Source organism: Phocoena sinus, chromosome 10 (genome assembly GCF_008692025.1).
Source record: "Phocoena sinus isolate mPhoSin1 chromosome 10, mPhoSin1.pri, whole genome shotgun sequence".
Classification (NCBI taxonomy): domain Eukaryota; kingdom Metazoa; phylum Chordata; class Mammalia; order Artiodactyla; family Phocoenidae; genus Phocoena; species Phocoena sinus.
The window spans coordinates 97,156,555-97,175,068 of NC_045772.1; the positions used below are offsets into that span (position 1 = coordinate 97,156,555).

The 18,514-nt window shown below is 52.2% G+C and overlaps 1 protein-coding gene across 3 annotated transcripts in view; it reads left to right on the plus strand.

Annotated features, from left to right (window-relative positions):
* The window catches only part of VWF (von Willebrand factor), a 136,660-nt gene that overhangs the window by 25,327 nt on the left and 92,819 nt on the right, over nt 1–18,514 (plus strand). For all 3 annotated transcript variants that reach the window (XR_004351871.1, XM_032646290.1, XM_032646289.1), the window contains 4 exons: nt 11,517–11,733; nt 13,069–13,191; nt 14,080–14,191; nt 15,005–15,051. Coding sequence is in view for 2 of the 3 variants with exons in the window: in XM_032646290.1 (XP_032502181.1) it covers nt 11,517–11,733; nt 13,069–13,191; nt 14,080–14,191; nt 15,005–15,051 (499 nt within the window). In the remaining variant the exon portion in view is untranslated. The remainder of the gene's footprint in view (nt 1–11,516; nt 11,734–13,068; nt 13,192–14,079; nt 14,192–15,004; nt 15,052–18,514) is intronic.

Genomic DNA, 18,514 nt, shown 5'->3' on the forward strand with positions numbered 1-18,514 from the left:
AACAAAAAGCGCCCAGCTATAGATGCTCAAATAATCGGCGTTAATTTGCAGGTAACTCTACTACACAATGAATGTTTGAGAAAGATCCTTAGGTCACTTTTAAAAAACATTTTTAATTCTGTCAGTCTGGGGAATGTCAGCAAGGGCTGAACCTTACACAGGGATCCTGTTTATGTCCTGTAGTCCTGTCTGCAACGTGAAGCCCACGGCTCCAGGAGGCTGGATGTAGGCTGCAGCTGGTCCATGCAATGCTCTTTCTAATTAGAAAAAAGGCACCCCTTTCTCAAGACGCTTTACCATCACCTGCTGGGAAATTGCCATAGTAAACGTTATAAATGTACCTAGAATGTAGTACACACGTATGCTGTCTATCATGGGAACTGTAGCCTTGGGTGTGTTGCCACTGCACTGTGTGACTTGCAGAGCTATACTCGATGGCCGTGAACTTGGCCTCGCTTCCACTGGGAGGTGTCGTCGCTGCAACCCCGCTCCTCCTTAGGGTAAGCTCCTCCAGAGTGGAGGGCCGTCTCCTGCTTCTGCCGCTCACATCTGAACATGAGGCCACCTCTGTTACCGAACGCAGGTCTGGCTGCTGGCTGCTCGCTGCTTGAAAGTCAATACTCAGGAGGCAAGTGCTGGTAGAAACAGAAATGTTGCTCTAATCCTAAAGCCGGCAATCTGGGGAGAAGGTGGACTCGTGTCCCAGAATCGACACCAAAGGTTTTGCTTGGCCATGAAAGTTTTTAAAGGGCAAAAGGGGAAGTAATTTCAGTGAATCATTGAGATGGAGGGTCAGATTCATCGCCAGCCACTGCGTGCAGGCTTGTCGACTCTTTGTCATCTTTCTTTGAGATGTTATATTGTTCACACAGTTTGTGAGATTACTGAAGGGGAAGCTGGGGAAAAGATCTGGTCCCCTGTTAATCACTTATTCTCCATGTCTATTTCTTTGATCTAAGGAAAGAACAAACAGATTAAGCAAAGAATTGTGTGATCAAAAGATTTGAAAGGTGTGCTTGGGTTGGAGGTTAGTGAAAATGTAGCTTTGCTAATGGGACAGTACAAAAGGGGCCTCCTGCAGAGACCTCGTCCTGCAAAAAGCTGCTTATACTTTCTTGCCCCTGGCCCACTGAGTCCTCTCCATATCCCTCCTCAGAATTGGTTCTCAAGACAACTAGTCTTTCTTTTCATCAATGTTAGGAATCTCAGGCTCATAATAACTCAGAGTGATATGAGATTCCAGAAGCTATCTAGTCCAGTCCCCTGCCCATGTATATTCAGATAGGCAGGTGGTACTGTAACCTGGACTTTAAGACTCGAGTCTCTGAGGCATCCTTGCTGGGCTCTTGCCAGCTGTTGTGCAGAGCTCAACCCTATGCAGCCTCCCTGAGGAGAAGTCACCCCTTTCTTTTACCCCCAGTTGAAGATGAAGACCTCCCTCGGTGCCCTTGAATACTGGAGAAGCCAGATGCTTGCAGTCTGGTTTTTCTAGGTCCTATTCAGGACTTCGCGTCCAGTGGTACTCCCATCAGTCACCTAACAGTCCCAGGTTGGCTGGCTCTGAATTTGACGTTTATTTGGGGAACACAATCCTTCTTCCTCTTGTTCTGTTGCTGTTCATGTCTGCACATTTTCTCCCCCTCTCCTCCTCCTCTGAAAGCCTGCTGTTCACCTGTAATTCCTCTTCCCCTCAGGAAGTCACCTGTCCCCGCTGGAGCTAACATTTGTAAATACTCATGTTTACTTTGAATGACGGTAACATGTCCCCTCCACGGCACAGAGAGGCACACGAAACACCCATTCTGTTGGGGACAACGCAATTCACTCTTCACATCCTCGTGAAATATTGCCCACGCCTTTTTTTTGCAAAATTCATACCCAGCCCTTTCTCTTGTTTCTGCCCACAGTCGCCCTGGAAGGAGGCTCACAGGCCTGGAGGGAGGTGATTTGGTGGGAGAGGGGCTAAGTGCCCTGGCAGAGCTGGGGGCTGACCGACCACATCCACTCCTGGCCTCCTGCTTTCACTTAATTGGCCTGGAATAGACTTTTCCTGGAGACCGGGAAGAACTTTGTTACGTTCGTTTGCTTGGTAGGATAGCTGTGATTCATAGAGAGACCGATTGTGTGAGAGTCTGGTCCAGGGAAGGTCAGTAAATCTCAAGAAGAGATCCTTGTAACCCAGGACCCCCAGAGGAGTTAGCTGTCAGGTAACCTGAGCTGGTTTGCAGATGGTGCCCACCCACTGTGTCCTAGTGATGCTTACATCCGAGTTGGGGTTTGAACACAAGTACACACACACAGGTACACACACACCCATACACACATACACATACACAGGCACACACATACACACATACACACACACACGTACACGCATATATACATACACATATGCACACACATATGCACACACACACATTCCCCTTTTTTCAGAGTGAGAGCTGCTCTCTCAAGTCCTCCGTAGGCTAAAGAATGAGGGTTTATTTTGGGTACTTTGCTGAAACCCGCGAGTCCGGGGCGCGGGCCCTGGTTTGGCTTGCTTTGCTGTGTCCTCACATAGCTGCGTCCCTGCTCTTCAGTTCAGTGTCCCCTCTGAAGACAAGTAGAGCTCTGCCCAACACTGATGGAACAAGCACCCTTTTCCTTTCCAGCAAATTCCCTCACCCACCTGAGTGCAGGGCGGCAGAAGGGGCAGTGAGCCCCTGGGCTTGTGGTGGGACAGTGACCTTGGCCACTCTGCCTTTGGGGGTCTAGCCTCATGGCAGAGATCAGGGGCTGCCACAGGGTTTCAGCATTTCCCTCAGATTAAGGAGATGCAAATGCATCCCTAACCCATCAGCCTCAAAATCCTTCCATGAAACGTTTCCTAAGTGGCTTTCTTTCCCTTCTTCTCCTCCCCGGCGAGGCCAGGAATCTGAAGGTGCCCATCAGCACATATTTATTGAGACGTTTTGTATCTTAACTCTGTGCAAGTCAGATTTGCAGTCTCACTCAGAGACAAGACACACAGGAGATATTGACACAAACAACACACGACAGAGAACAACACAAATGCCATTTTGGGTTAGTAAAGGGTGAAGTGGTGCAGCAGCTCTTATCACACAGCTGGTTATCCTTCCTGACCCGGAGCAGGATGGGTGGAGCTGTTTCAGCCCCAGAGCTTGGACAAACCCCAAAGTGGGAACCGGGGGCGGGAACTTGGCCCTTGTCCTCCCAGCCAGCTGGTCCTGCCCTGATCCCTACTCAGATGCTGCCCAGGAGAACAGGGTGGAGGGGGAGAAGTGTCCTTTGGAGGACTCTGTGGCCATCTCCCTTGGCACTGGGGACTTCGGTGACATATCCAGTTACCCTACTTCTCAGGAGGGCTGAACACCAAGTATCTCAGAGAGAGGAATGTTCAGCTCCACAAAACCCTCCAGTTAGTGGAAATCATGGGGTCTTTTCGAGCCAGATCTTGGAATGTGGGTGGGAATCCCAGGCCAGGCAGAAGTATAATTAGAATCAGCAACCTTCCCCCATCCATCCTTACAGGCTGACCAATGAGAAACTGTGCCCTGCCACAAGGGTGAATTCCTGAGCCCACAGCTTTGGACCGGTTTAGGCCCAGGCGCCTCTGGACCTTCTCCAGGGACAGCCGTGGGACACCCACCCCAGGGCCTGGCTGAACAATCTTGCACTTTATATATTAGCCTCCCCTTTCTTTGTTCACTTCAGATCTAGGAATGCCCCCCTCCCTTCTCCTTCCTCAGCTGTTTGGGAACCAACACAATAGCTAAGCTCCAGATCTCTTGCTGCTGTTTCCTCTCCTCGAGCCCCCATTCCCCTCCCATCTGCCCTTGGGGAGATGTGCTTCTTTTCTCTCCCTCTCCCTTGAATTGGCTTGGCATCTCCAGGGAGGAGGCCTGGTCTTCTCTAATGAACTGAAAATGTGATTAAGTTGGGCTCCAGTTGGGTCTGCACAGCCCCCCAGGCAGGGTGATGTCATGGCTTCATGGAGCTGGGCTGGCGCTCTCTCGCCAGCCCCTGGCACCCCAGACGAGAGGAGCAGGAAGAGAGAAGTAGCTGATGCTGGGCATCGGAGCCGGGGAGATGCTGGAAGTGAATTAGCTGACCCTCTCTGTTCTCCCTGCCAGAATGGTTTACCAGGGGGCTGAGGGGAAGCCATTTTCGAGCTGTTCAGCTAGTATTGACAATAGGCCAATGATAATAGTCACAGGCACTCGACTGCCCTCCCTCTGTAATGTCATTTAGTTTTATTTTGCAGCCAGGTCTAAGGCAGGAATTGCTGTCTGTGTTAGTTAGGACTAGATTCTCCTGTGCCAGGACACCTAAAGTAGAAACAGCTTACACAGTATAGACGTGTATTTCTCTCTCCTTGTCAAGGAGTTCGGCTTATGTGTCAGCATCATGACATGACGACGTCCCAGTGTAGGAAGAGACGCCTTGAAAGAAGCACACCCTCCTTTGGAGGCTGCTTCCAGGGAGCTGCACATGACACTCCTGCTTATGTCCCGGCGTGTGGGGGGGTGTGTGGGGGTAGGGGTGGGGGTGGGACAAAGCTTAGTCTTATGGCCACTCCCAGATGCAAGGGAGGCTGAGAAATGGGATCTTTATTCCCAGGGGCTATGTGCCCAGGGCAAGGTTGACAACCGAGGGTTTTCTGACTAAGAGAGAAAGGAGGAATAGATCCTGGGCAACTTTCAATGTCTTCCATAATCTCACTCTTTTAAGGGTGAGGGAATTGGTGCTTCTAAAGCCTGTACTCTATCCACTGTGCACACTGTCCTCTCATCTGATTGATAGGAAACAAGGTGCGGAGGGTGGGGGCATCGGGAACGTGGAAAACCAGGTAAACTGTGGTTGGGTGGCAGTGATCTCAGGTGGCCTTGGCCTGCAGTGGCTTGAAGCAGGGTTTCAGTTCCCGGCCTGAGACTGAAGTCAGGCCGTGGCAGTGAGAGCGCCGAAACCTAGACACTAGACCACCAGGGACCAGTGGCCAGTGACAAGGCCCTGGCCTGTCAGCTGTGTAGAAATGAATTTCCACGTAGAGATGGAAAGCAGTGAAACAAGTGAAGTGTTTATTAGGAGGAAAAAGTGTACGTGTGGATAGACACACGGGCGGGCTCAGAGAGAGAGTCTTGCCTTTGTGGCAGTTTGAATCACTTTTTTTTTTTTTTTTAATAATTTATTTATTTATGGCTGCGTTGGGTCTTCGTTGCTGCTTGCAGTCTTACTCTAGTTGCAGAGAGCGGGGGCTACTCTTCGTTGTGGTGCGCGGGCTTCTCACTGCGGTGGCTTCTCTTGTTGCGGAGCATGGGCTCTAGGTGCGTGGGCTCTAGTAGTTGTGGCCCATGGACTTAGTTGCTCCACGGCATGTGGGATCTTCCCGGATCAGGGATCGAACCTGTGTCTCCTGCATTGGCAGGTGGATTCTTAACCACTGCGCCACCAGGGAAGCCCTGAACCACTTTTATGGGACATTTCTTCAGGGTTTCCTTTGGCCAATCATCTTGCTTTGCCTGGTTTTCTGAGTACGTATTTGGTTTATCTTAGGGTCCTCCCCTGTGTGCGCACGCATCTCTTAGCCAGGATGGATTCTAGCGAAGAGGCTTATGGGTAGGTTGACATCACTTACTACAGGGTGGCACCTCCTTCCTTCTTGACCGCCAGGAGCCTTTCTGCACATGCATAGTCTGGAAGGTCTCCTTGACCTCGAGAATGAGAAATACGTGGTCTCTTATCTGCACAGGGCTCAGCTTCTCCTCGCTCCTGCTATCTTGGAGATCTGCCCACAGGGTACGAACTCCAGAGCCTCAGCCTGGGGCCCATCTGTACAGCCACTGGCAAACTAAATCGTCTGAGAGCCCTTGACACTCTTGAAAATGATTGAGGACCTCAAAGAGTCTGTTTATCTGGCTTATATCTGTTGATATTTGCCATATTAGATATTAAAATGGAAAATTTTAAACATACTAATTCATTAAAAAATGAGAAACATTGTACTTAACATGAATACCATCATTTGAATAAAAATAGCTATAAATTCAAAACCAGAAAAATAGTTTGGGGAGAAGAATGGCATCGTTTCACGGTTTTGCAAATCCCATTACTGTCTGGCTTGAGAGAAATCAGCTGGATTCTCTCATCCTGTCTGCAGTCAGCCTGTTGTGATACCACACATCATGTAACCTCTGGAAAATTCCACTATGCATTTGAGAAAGAATGAGAGCATCAAGGTCAGATAACATCTTACTGTTGTCAGGAAAATAGTTTTGACCTTGTGGATTTCTGAAAGATTCTTGGGAGTCTGTAGGGGGTCCCTGGACCACACTTAGAGAACTGAGGACCTACTGACTTCTTTACTCTTTCCTTGCTTCATGTCCCAAATCTGGAAGGCTGTATGCAGCCTTTCTCTGAGGCTTGTGTTCTTTGAAGGGGTCTTCGGGCCTCTGAAGGGCCCGTGAGTGGGAGTGGATGACGTGGTGGTCTCTGAAACAGGTTTATTTCTTGGCTGATGGAAAGTGCAGACCACCGTGGAGGGGAGGAGGGGTTTGGTCTGCCTGTCCTTAAAGCCGGGAGATGGGTGGAGACTCTGTGGAGGACCGTCCGGCCGGGGGTTCTATAGGTCAGTGGCCCTGGGTGGGTGGTGAGAAGCGAGAGGAAGCCGCCCAGCTACCCAGCAGCCTGTGTCCCTCTGGCCCACCCAACACTGCCGTGCATGACTGTGCCCGACTCCCACAGACGACGGGGCGCAGGAGACAAGCCTACATCGTGGATGGCTTGGGATCCAGGCATGGGAACCCAGGCCTGCTCACCAAACCCTGCAGTGGATGGAGTGGCCTGGGATGAATCAGAGAAAGGCACCTCCGAGTGCTTTACTCGGGGAATAACAAACAGAGGGTCTGGAGGCACAAGCTTAGGAGAAAATAAAAACTGATTCAAGGAGAGTCCGTAAGGTTGGGGCTGTGACAGGGGCCAGAACTAGCTGCTAAGAGAAGCTGAGGCCACTGACCTATTAGAACAGTGTCCCAGGGGCAGCCATGCCTTTCTTTCCCGGGGGGTCTGTTGGCAACACCGGCTTTGGCTCAACCGTAATTACTCTGTTTCTCCTCCTGCCTGAACCTGGCTATCAGCCTTGCCTGGTGTGGCCTCCCTTCTGCCCTGAAACCACATCCTGTGTAGCGTGCAGAGCCTGGTTCAGACTGTGCATCCTTCCCTGGTACCCCGGCTGCAGGTTCCTTCCTGCTGCGATTGGCCGCACCACTGGGAAGACAGCCTTAAATTGAGACCGCGTCTGCTGGCTGTTATGTAACCTTCCCAGGAAACAACTGGTGCAGTAGATCAGCTCCCTGAGAACAGGAGGGTATGGCTTTCTCATTGTTGTGTTCATGACTGTTGATCCAGCACTTTCTTATTGCCTGGTATGTGCGTCTTGGGGATACAGCTCCTGTCTTTGAAAAGCCTGCAGGGAAATGGGTAAGACGGCCCCAGAAATCAGGCAAGAGTAGATGCACCCAGAGGCCCGTGGGAGCATCTAACTCCGGGACCAAGTCTGCTTGCTTTCTATTGTGGGCCATGCCTGGCACAATGCCTGGACATAGTAGGTGTGCAAGAAATTGAATGAGACATTGGGGTGCGTTCAGGAACCCGTCAGTAATGTGGGACATGGGGAGGGGGAGGGGTGAGCCAGGGCGGGAGGCTGGGCTCAGACCATGGAAGGCCAGGCCTCCCTGCCTCCCTCACGTGCTGGAACTTTGCCCTCCAGGATGGGGTGGGACTTAGTCACACTTACCTTTTCTATTGACCACATGGCCGGTGCTTGCTGATCAGAGGTTTGTTCACTGCCTGCTGGTCCGTGTCTCTTCACTGGCTCTGAAAGGACATCATAGCTCCATCTTGGACTTGGGTCCACGGAGATGTCCTGTCTCGGGACCTGGCCTGGCAGGGCTGCCTGTGGTGGATCAGGGAAGAGATCTCTGGGAGGCAGAGATGGCAGGCTAGGTGTGTCACCCTCTGCCACTGCGGGGTGAGGCCAGATGGGCTGCAGGGGCTGGTAGACGTCTGGAAGTCCTCCCTGACCTTCACACTGTGGTCACCCTAGTGACCAAGCTCAGGCCGGGGCTGACCAGAGGAAGGATGGAAAGACAGACTTTTCCTAGAAAACAGCCTTCTTGCTAAGGCTTTCTGTAAACCATTTAATACCTCCAGGGACCTCCCGGGAAATGTGCTGGAGTACTGTTCCCACTTTTCCTTTGAGCAGGAAAAAGACAAAGGTGGGCCAGCTGGAGACGGGCCATGCTGGACTCTGCACCCCCCGGCTCTCAAAGGGAGAGGGGGTGCCTGGACTCCTGGTTCTGTGTCCACTGAGGTGCCTGGTGCCTGTGCCTGTGAGAGCTGGTCCTGTGGTGCAGGGATGGCTCTAAGCCACTGTCCTACAGCCCAGGCAGTGGCAGCAATCACTAGAAAAACCCCATGGCGTTGCCTTTGGGAGCTCTTTTTCTGGTTCCAAATTGTATGGGGGGCAAGAGGTGGGCAAGAGCCACGGCCCTGGCCCTTCTGGGGTGCCCTCTGCTGCCCTGTGAGGGTCCAGTGACCTCACTTTCTGAAGGGCATTTCTGATGGGCCGGGCAGTGTGACACAATGGAAAGAACCAGACACAGGCCTCAGCCTCCTTCCCTGAGTCTCACTTGCCAGTGAGGATGGAGATTCTTAGCCCTACCCATTAGAAAGAAGAGTGGGTTCCTCCCTGAGCCCCCACGTCGTTCTGGAGGAGTGTGACCCTCCCAGATAAAAGATCAACAAGATCAGCCCTCTGTTCACCAGGGAGCCCCCAAATACTAGTGAATTGATAGTGTTGCCGTGGCAACCATTCATCCCCGTACAGCCCAGGCAGATGGAGATGGGGAAAGGGACAAAGATGTCCTTCTGTCCTGCTGGTGACCTGCTCACCATTCTGACGCTAAACCTAATGGCAGGAAGGACAGTGGAAGGACTCTCTGGTGGCCAGGATGTCGATGCCGCTGCCGACGACGATACGGGTTCACCATTTCTTAGGCTAACCTTTTACGCTCAGTATTCCATTCGGTCTTCATTTCAGTCTTTTCAGATAGGCATTGTTATTATTGTCCCATCCACAGAAGAGGCGGGGTTGAGTAAACAGCCAGGGTCACACAGCCAGCACACGGAAGAGGCAGAAGCTGGGCCTGGGGCTGTGAAGTCCCAGCAGGTCCTGGGCAGGACCCTCCCTGGCATTGTATTCAGAAACCTCAGTTTCCCCCGTGTGAAGGGCTCAGGTGGCAAATGGAAGGATGCTTGTCATCACCCGAGGCCTCTGTGACATGGGACCCACGGCAGCCGTCTTTGTTCATCGGCTGCTTGCTCGGCGCCAGGCTCCATGTGTCCACCTGTGAGACAGTGTCTGTAGTTGGTATTCCCGTCTCACTCCGGGACGCCCTTCTCCAATGAGGGACGAGGCTTGCCTCCCTCCCTGCCGTTAGGCAGTGGCAGAGCTGGGCTTTAGCCTCTGCTTTTTCTCGGCCACGCAGGGAGGTAGCTCAGAAGGGTGGGGCCGTGGAGGGAGGGAGAGCTGCTCTCAGCCACGGCTCCCGACATGCAGAGCTGCCAATTGTCCTGCCCACAAACCTGCCTGCAGCAGCAGCTTTGCAATTCATCAGTCCACGCAGCTGCTGCTTTTCTGAGTTGCATAGTGAAACAGCTATGCCCAGCTGCTTGGGCCAACTGGCCCTGGAGCTCCCCGGGTCCACCCCAGGGCCTGCAGCGATCAGGGGCCTGGTTCTGATGGCAGACTGTGTAGGCTGGGCAGGGATAAGACACAGGTTTCCCTAGGACCGCAGCATGGCCCTGGTGCTTCCCCAGGTGGGTCTTCTGGGTGTTGAGTGTTGAGCACTGGGTCAGATTTCTATTCCTCCAGAGGCCACGGGCCTGGCTCCTCCTGGCTCTTGATTTACACAGCTTTGCTCTGACCATCCCTTGTACAGTTTGAGCAGATTGGATTTCCCTCTTCTCAAAACTGGTCACTTCTTTCCTTCTTTTACTGTCCCCTTTACGAAAGCCAATTTGCTCGGATTTACCCTCCAGGGCTCAGCCCTTCCTTCAGATGCTCTCGTACTCCTTTCATTTTAGCTGAAGTCCTTTCACAAACAGCTGGCTTCCATTCATTTGGAGAGCATGTCTATGCATGAAAGGAATTATGCACCCAGTGGGGATCACTAATAGCAACAATGCTGTGTTGTGTTAAATCTAAGACAAAGTGTGATGTCGATTGTCAGATGCACCCAATTTCAGAGATATTACATAATGAAAAAGATGTGCATTTAAATTACTAAAAGCACAGGGCTTCCCCGGTGGTGCAGTGGTTGAGAATCCGCCTGCCAATGCAGGGGACATGGGTTCGAGCCCTGGTCCGGGAAGATCCCCCATGCCGTGGAGCAACTAAGCCCGTGTGCCACAACTACTGAGCCTGTGCTCTAGAGCCCGCAAGCCACACCTACTGAGCCCGCATGCCACAACTACTGAAGCCCACGTGCCGCAACTACTGAAGCCCACGCACCTAGAGCCCATGCTCTGCAACAAGAGAAGCCACCACAATGAGAAACCCACGCACCGCAACGAAGAGTAGCCCCCACTTGCCGCAACTAGCAAAAGCCTGTGCACAGTTACGAAGACCCAACACAGCCAAAAATAAATAAATAAATAAATAAATAAATAAATAAACGAGTGACCAAAACACAGAATGCAGAGATGCTCACAAATACGGTGTATGGGGAGGGTTTTGTGCTAACGTGTGTCCAGGGGTCGTCAGTGAGAACCATTTCAAACCTGCCTGTGTCGTGGGGTCGAGGTTGGCAACCAAGTGATAAAACCCAGGAAGAATCCTTGCCTGGCAGCACCCTGGCACACACCATAGAGTCCTGGTGTGTTTTTGCTGATGGGAACTGGTCCAGTCTTGTCCCAGGAATCCTCTGGGGAAGGTTTGCTCAACTCCATCCCTGACACACTGAGTTTAAATCTCTGTGGATGAGGCCCGGGAAGTTCTACTTTATAAAACTCCTTGTGGCGCCTCCTCATCTCTGGTGGAGGAACCAAGGTCAGGGAGGGGAGGGGACCGGGGCGTGCGGAGCAGATGCTGACTGGCCTTCCTGGCCTCTGAGCCACGTGGCCTCCATGAGAACTTCAAGTTTAGCTCCTTTCATGAGTGTCCCTCTGCTCTTTCCCTTCAGAGGACACTGCCTTCCAGTGGAGGTCAGGGCCCTGGCCTCTGCATTTCCAGGATTCAGTCTAGGAGGTCGCCCTGGTCTCGGGCTGCCCCACCAAGCAGGGGTCCGACAGTGTTCCACTGACTGGACTGTTTCGTTTGACAGATGTTGACAAGCACCTACTAGGTGTGAGCGGGCATGCTTGGGTTTCCGGGCAGGGTGGGTCTCTAAGCACCAAGGTCAGGGGATGCCAGGCTGCGTGGGTGGTGCCCTCGCTGAGGTGGCCTCTCCCTCCTGCAGGGCCTGTGGGAGCAGTGCCAGCTTCTGAAGAGTGCCTCGGTGTTCGCCCGCTGCCACCCCCTGGTGGACCCCGAGCCTTTCGTGGCCCTGTGTGAGAGGATGCTGTGCACATGTGACCAGGGGCTGCTGTGCCCCTGCCCTGTGCTCCTGGAGTACGCCCGGGCCTGCGCCCAGCAGGGGATGCTGCTGTATGGCTGGACGGACCACAGCTCCTGCCGTGAGTCAGCATGGGACCCCCACCGGGGGGGGGGGGTGAGCGGTGTCCATCTGGGTGTCACTCCACAAGCTCTCCGGCTGTCACACCCCAACCAGCCAGTGCCTGCCAAGACCCACATCCCGGGGACCAGTTCCCGCCTGGCTCCTGCTCTGTCCCCTGGTCACAGAGCAAGTCCCCTCCCTAACGGCTTCGAGGAGGCTTGAAAGGTCCCCCTAAAAGCCCCCACGTCACTTCTCCTGCCTCTGTTCTCACTCCCCATCTTCCTCGCTTGCCCTTGAGCAAATCCATCCCCTGGACTCAAAAACTGTTCCTGGCTCCGAGGGGAATCGCAGCAGTTAAAGTCTGAACTGACTGGGAGCAGGGCGGTGGCCGAAGTGTCCCCGGGGTGATCTTGGGATCCTGGCAGGCTTTTATCAAGTTCCTCCCTTTCATTTAATCCCTTCTCTCTTCTGGCAGGTGTCACCATCCCTCCCCTTCTCCCTCTAATCTCGTGGGTCCCTAGTCATTGTCGCCACCCCCAAATTATCCTGATTAAGTACGAGCTTCTCCAGTCACCTTGCAGGCAGCCTCCTGTCCCCGCCGCCACTTCCCACAGATCACAGGGGGCACAGACTGTGGAGGGGAGCAGCCCCAATACTTAACACTGCACACATGCCTTTCAGTTTGTGTCTTTCAGCTTATAAATCAGAGCTGTCCATCTTTGCTGTGGGGTGTGAGAAGGGTGGTTATTAGCAGCAGCGTTCTCCTCTGGAAGGGGGAGTGGCTGTTTTTTTAGGTCTTTGAAGAAAGGATGGGGAGATGCCTGAGGTATCTTGGAGGAGAAGTGGTTTGGGATGTTGGGATGCTCTGGCCCTTCTGGTCCTTCAGCCTGAGCGTCAGTCAGCAGCAGGTGAAGAGAAGAGAGAAAGGAGGGCTGTCCTTGTCCATGAGGGGCTGGGTCCAGCGGGAGGACGGAGGCTTAGGTGATGCGGCTGCCAGGGCTGTCCTGCCTCAGTGGACGTAGATAGAAGTGAACATGCCTTGTGCGGGGCGTGGCCGTGAGGTTGTGTGCCCAGTGCTGGGTGGGGCATCTGACTGGGCCCTATTTCTTGAGGAAGAGGAACCCTCAGAGGAGGGATGGGATGGAGGACACCATTTACCCCTTGCTTGGCCTTGGGGGCCTTGCATTTTCAGCTGGGGACGTTGGCCCCTGGGGTGCCGCTGAGGTGGAGATGGTCCCTGAAGACAGAGGGGGGCAGACAAAGGGGGCCCAGGGGCTCTGAGCACCACATGGCTTGTGAGATGCTGCCCTGGAAGGGAACAGCTCCGGGCAGACTCCTGAGTTTCCCATTTCAGGACCGGACTGCCCCGCGGGCATGGAGTACAAGGCATGCGTGTCCCCCTGCCCCAGAGACTGCCGGAGCCTGCACGTCAGTGAAGTGTGTCAGCAGCAGTGCGTGGATGGCTGCAGCTGCCCTGGTAATGACTTCCCACTTTACTTACAGATCTGAGACCTCGCCGGTGCCCTTGGCTTGGGGAAGCCGGATGAAGGCCACCTGTGCTTGTTCCCCATTGCCGACATCAGAGGCCTTTGATTTAGTTTTTAAAAGTCCTTGTATGGAGTGATGAGGATCGAGCTGGTATTTATTTCTAATTTATGTTTTCCTGTTGCACTGTATCTGTGAAAGCACGTGTGTCCGGGGAACAGAAGGATGGTCTGGGCTCCAAGAGTGACTTTGTTTGGGGAGCACATGGCCCTATCTGAGCTGCAGTGTTTTCTCAGCTAAGCGTCAGGGAATTGTTTGGGAGAAAGATAGCCTCAACTGCTTCCTAGGTTTGTCGTGTGAGCTCAGCTGAAAGAGAACTTTGCATCAGGAAGTCTTTCTCAGGAGAGACCTTGTGAGCTTTGGTGAAAAGTTCTGGTTAAGTACCGAGAGTGAGTCTTGTGTGTTTTGACTCACGACTTCTCTACTGGAGGAACTTGAACAAAACCCTTGCCTCCTTTCTTCGTCTGATAGGATGGAGATAAATAATTTTCCCCCTCTCTCCCACTGCATTGCTGTGAAAGATAAACAGCACAAGTTCTTTGAGCTTCCTGGAAGAAGCCTTCAGGCTAGACTCACGGCTTCCCTACTGGAAGGCCTTTGAACAAACCTGTTTCCCCCATTTCTTCGTCACTAGAGTGGAGATAAATAGCCCTCCTCGCTCTCATTGCAAACCGTGAAAGATAAGCATGGCAGAACGAGTCCTTTGAGCTTCCTGCAAGAAGCCCTGAGTTGATGATCAACCCCGGGGGCTTCTGTGGTTGTGAGCTGAGTAATGATGATGCCAAGGTCGAGTCTTTTTTCCTTGTTCCCCTTGACCCAGAGGGACAGCTCCTTGACGGAGGCCGCTGTGTGGCAAGTGCCGAGTGTTCCTGCGTACATTCTGGGAAGCGGTACCCTCCGGGCGCCTCTCTCTCGAGAGACTGCAACACCTGGTAATTGGGGCCGAGCAGTGTGGTCTGCGAGAGCTGCCTGGGTCTGTGGGAGGGGCAGCTGGGCCGGCAGGGGCAGTGAGGGCACCGGCAGGTAGAACAGGACCTGGCCTGGGCTGGGGGTGGTTTGGGGAAGGGGGGAACAAGGATTATATACAGGTCGGCCTGGACGAGGGGAGCTGGGGGTGGTGGTGAAGGCCCCTTAGCGTGCAGACAACATCTCTAGCTCTCCCCCCAGCCATGCTTTAATAAGTGACTCTCTCTCCCTGTTGCCTCTGCTTTGCTTGAGCCGTTTCCTCCAGAAGCCCCTCTGGTGTTCCCTGGGCTGGGTCTGTCTGTCCCCTGCAAACGGGGAGAGGAGAACGCCTCCAGACCTCTTCACTGGCTACCTTTCCCTACTGGGCAGTTTTCCAGGAGTCTCAAGGGCTGCCCAGCATGGACCAGGGTGTTACCCCTGTCAGCAGCCAGCCCTTCCTCCGGTCTTCTACCAGCTGTGTGTGTGTACGCATATGTGCGTGTGTGTGTGTGTGTGTGTGTGTTTGGAATTTGACTTAGTGCCTGGGTAGACCCCCTAGGTTTCCCTCTTCTATCTGTCTGTTGGGGTTTCTTCCCCTTGGCATTGTCTCCATGATTCCTCTGTGGCCAAAGCCCCTTCCTGTACACCTTCAGCCTCATGAAGCCCCCTCAGGCGTGAGCACCTTTCTTCTCTCAGACCTCTCCCCTGGGGCTGTGGGATGGACAGTGCACTCTCTAAATCCGTGCAGGGATACCTGCGTTTGCAGACCCACCTGTAACCCGTGCTTCTCTCCCCAACAGCATTTGCCGAAACAGCCAGTGGGTCTGCAGCAACGAGGAGTGTCCAGGTAGGTGAGCTTCCCCTCCCCTCTGCCCTCCTCCCAGTGGAGAGGTACAGCCTCCCTTCCTAGACTTGGGAGGACCACCTGGCCAGGCAGGGAAAGGTGGTCACTGCACAGGTTGGATGCAACCCCCGACCACAGCTCCAGTGCAGAACCAGTTGTGCTAACCCTCTCCTCCTGGGCCAGCAGAGGGAGGTCCCCCAGCAACCGAAAGGGGAGACTGCACCTGGGAACTCTTTCATTGTCCTTTTCCCTTCACCTGTTTGTTCAAAGGATTATGGTTGAACGTGCTGTGAAAACTGCAAGGTCACAGGTGACTAAACAAAGGTGAAGCAAATTCCTTGGAAAATTAAGAGGAAGAAGGGCCTGGTAATTCTTTAAGCTAGAAGTGAGAAATTTCTGGAGTTTTCTGGAATGCCTTTTCCAAAGATCTTGGCAGGATCCAAGAGCTAGGAAAACCAGGTCACTCAATGATCCCTCCTACCCTGTCCCTGCCCTGGAAAATCTATTTAGGAAAAGTTTCCTTATAATTTCTGCCCTTTCCTTTCTCCTCTGTTTAGCCCCAACTCTATTCTATCTACTGCAAATTTTACCCATTCAAAGCTCCCTGTGCCTCACCTTCCCGATGACCCTGGCTCTTCTCCTGATGCTTCTCCCCTTTTGACCATCACATCATGTGATGTTTGCTATGTGTTAGGCATGGTGTTCAGTACTTTACATGTATTACATCATCACCACAACCTATGAAGAAGGTGCAGTTTATTCTCATTTTACAAAGGAGGAAACAGATCCAGAGAGGTTAAGTAACTCACCCGAAGTCACACAGCTGCTATGAGACAGAGACAAGATTCAAACTCACAACCACCTGACTTCTATTTTGCCTTTCCCTTTACTCTCCCTCCTAGTGCTCGGTCCATCCCTTTGCAGGAGGATCTTTGCCATCGTTCATGAACCCTGGAGAGGCCCCATGCTTAGTTAAAGACCATCTCAGCCTCATTCAAATGCTGGATACTACTTTGGGATCCCCATGTTTGTAGAATGCAATAAAAGACTGCAAGGCAAATAGCCAAATGATAGGCTCCCCTCCTGTTGGCCCCAAGAGACCACATTGGCTTTGGTGGGCTGGCAGGGGGTTGAGCTTACATACCTGGGATCATATTTGGGGTCTGTGGCTTTAGAGTCACTTAGGACTTCTCCAGTGCCCACTATACTGGGAAAATTCTGGAAGTAGATGGAAACTAGATGGAAAGTGGGCCCCAGGACTTAGTCAATTAGTCTGGCCCAGGGATGGCCAACCAGCCGTTTATCTTCTGTGCAATTCTTGAAGGAAGCACAAAGAACAAAAGATGCTCTTGCAAGTGGTATCAGTGCTCCAATTTAACATAATCATACCCTGTGAAAGACCTAAAGAGTCATTTGAAAGCCATGAGTTCGATGTAATGGACCTGTGAAAAAACTTTTAATATCTAAATAATAAGCATTTATTGGATAAGATCTATGAGGTACAGTGGGTGGAATTAGGAATTTAGCTTACTGTGTTTTGTCAGATTGACTACTAGATTAGGAATTCTTAATAACAACTTTCTATAGGGAGGGTCTTCCTTCCATCCATCCATCCAACCATTCATCCATCCATCTATCCAATCACCTGTCCAACCATCTAACCATCCATCCATCCATCCATCTACCATTTAATCATCCACCCAACCACCTAACAATCAATCCAGCCATCCAGTCATCCATCCATCTACCCATCCATCCATCCACCCATCCGTCCATCCATCCACCTACCCATCCATCCGTCCATCCATCCATCCATCCATCCATCCATCTATCCATCCAACAATTATTTAAAAACCCACTGTGTACATGATGGAATGCTTAGTCTGGAGTAGACAATGTAACCCCTGGTCTTCAATTCAAAATCTGGGTGGTAACTTTGCTGAGGATGCACGAAATTTTCTTGATGCCTTGATGGGAAGAGAGCTAGTTCCAACTCTGAGGTCTAGTGGGTGGTTTGATATTGTGCCAACACAACCAATAACCTCTTGCTCTGCACGTTCAAAGCCCTGACCCTCTTTTTCTAGATCTGGAGCTTAGTTGGTCCTTGCCTGCCTGTCCATTTCTACCTGTAGCACACAGCATATTTCTACACCTGCCGAGAGTCAGCTGGCAGGGGGGCTGTCTTATCTCCCAGGGTGAAGATTGCTGGCAGAGCTTCTGATGGAAAGGTTCTGGAAGGGAATATGTCTGGCTCTGCTAGTAAAGCAAAGAGCAGGCTGGGGCTTCTCTGCAGTCCCTGGAGGAGCTGACATTGTGATTCTTAGAAATAGAGATCTGGGTTTTGATTCCCTGGAGTAAGATGAGAGTGTACCAGTTGTCTATTGCTGTATAACAAAGGGCCCCCAAACTTAGCAAACAACAAACATTTATTATCTTAGATTTTCTGTACGTCTGGAATCTGCGTGTGGCTTAGCTGGGTACCTCTGGTTCAAGATTTCTCATGAAATTGCAGTCAAATTGTTGACTGGGGCTGTGGTCTCGTCTGAAGGTTCCTCTGTAGTGAAGGGAATCACTCGGAAGCTCACTCGTGTGATGGTGGCCAGGCCTTGGTCCCTCACCTTGTGGATCTCCCCTTGGGGCTGCCTCATGACATGGCAGCTGGCGTCCTCTAGGGTGAGTGACCTCAGAGAGAATGAGGCAGAACAGCCAAGACAGAAGCCACAGTCTTTTAAAAACCTGCTCTCCAAAGTGACATCTTTCACTTCTGCTGTATTATATTTGCTAGAAACAAGACCACATGTCCAGCCTGCATTCAAGGTGAGGGCATCACACAAGATGTGAATACAGGAGGTGGGGACCATGGAGCGGGGGGACCTTAAAGTCTACCTAGCACAGAGAACCTCATGTTTGGGAGTGAGAGGGAGAAAACAATCACTGAGGAGAGCATCGGTCTGTATGGAGAGGGGCTGGAGCTTCTGTTACAGGCTCCTTAGGCCTTCACTGCTCCTGGCACACCTCTGTTCTGGTTAGGAGTAGGGCAGCCCCAGGTGCCTGGGGCTCTGCTAATTTAGTTTCCACTGAATCATAAATGTTTGGTTGGGATCAATGAGGAAGGAGCATGCCTGTTAGTAGGGACTATTCCTCAAACAAATAAAGCTGTGCTGACAGAATTTCAAACTCCTGGCTGGAGCTGGGAAGTTTATTTGAGGCCCAAGTCCTATGAACGTGGAAAGGTGGCGTGGTCCTGGGCCTGGGAGCGTGAGCTGTGGACTCAGCCTGGTAGGAGTTCCAGCTCCACTGCTTACCAGCTGGGTGACTTTTGGCAAGCTGCTTGACCACTTGCAGCCTCAGTTTCCTCATCTGTCAAATAGGATGATAACGGCAGCTTCATCCCATGAGAGCTGTGGTTACTTGACACACAGCAAGTACTCGGTAAACATTAGGTGTTTTCATCGTCACAGCCAGA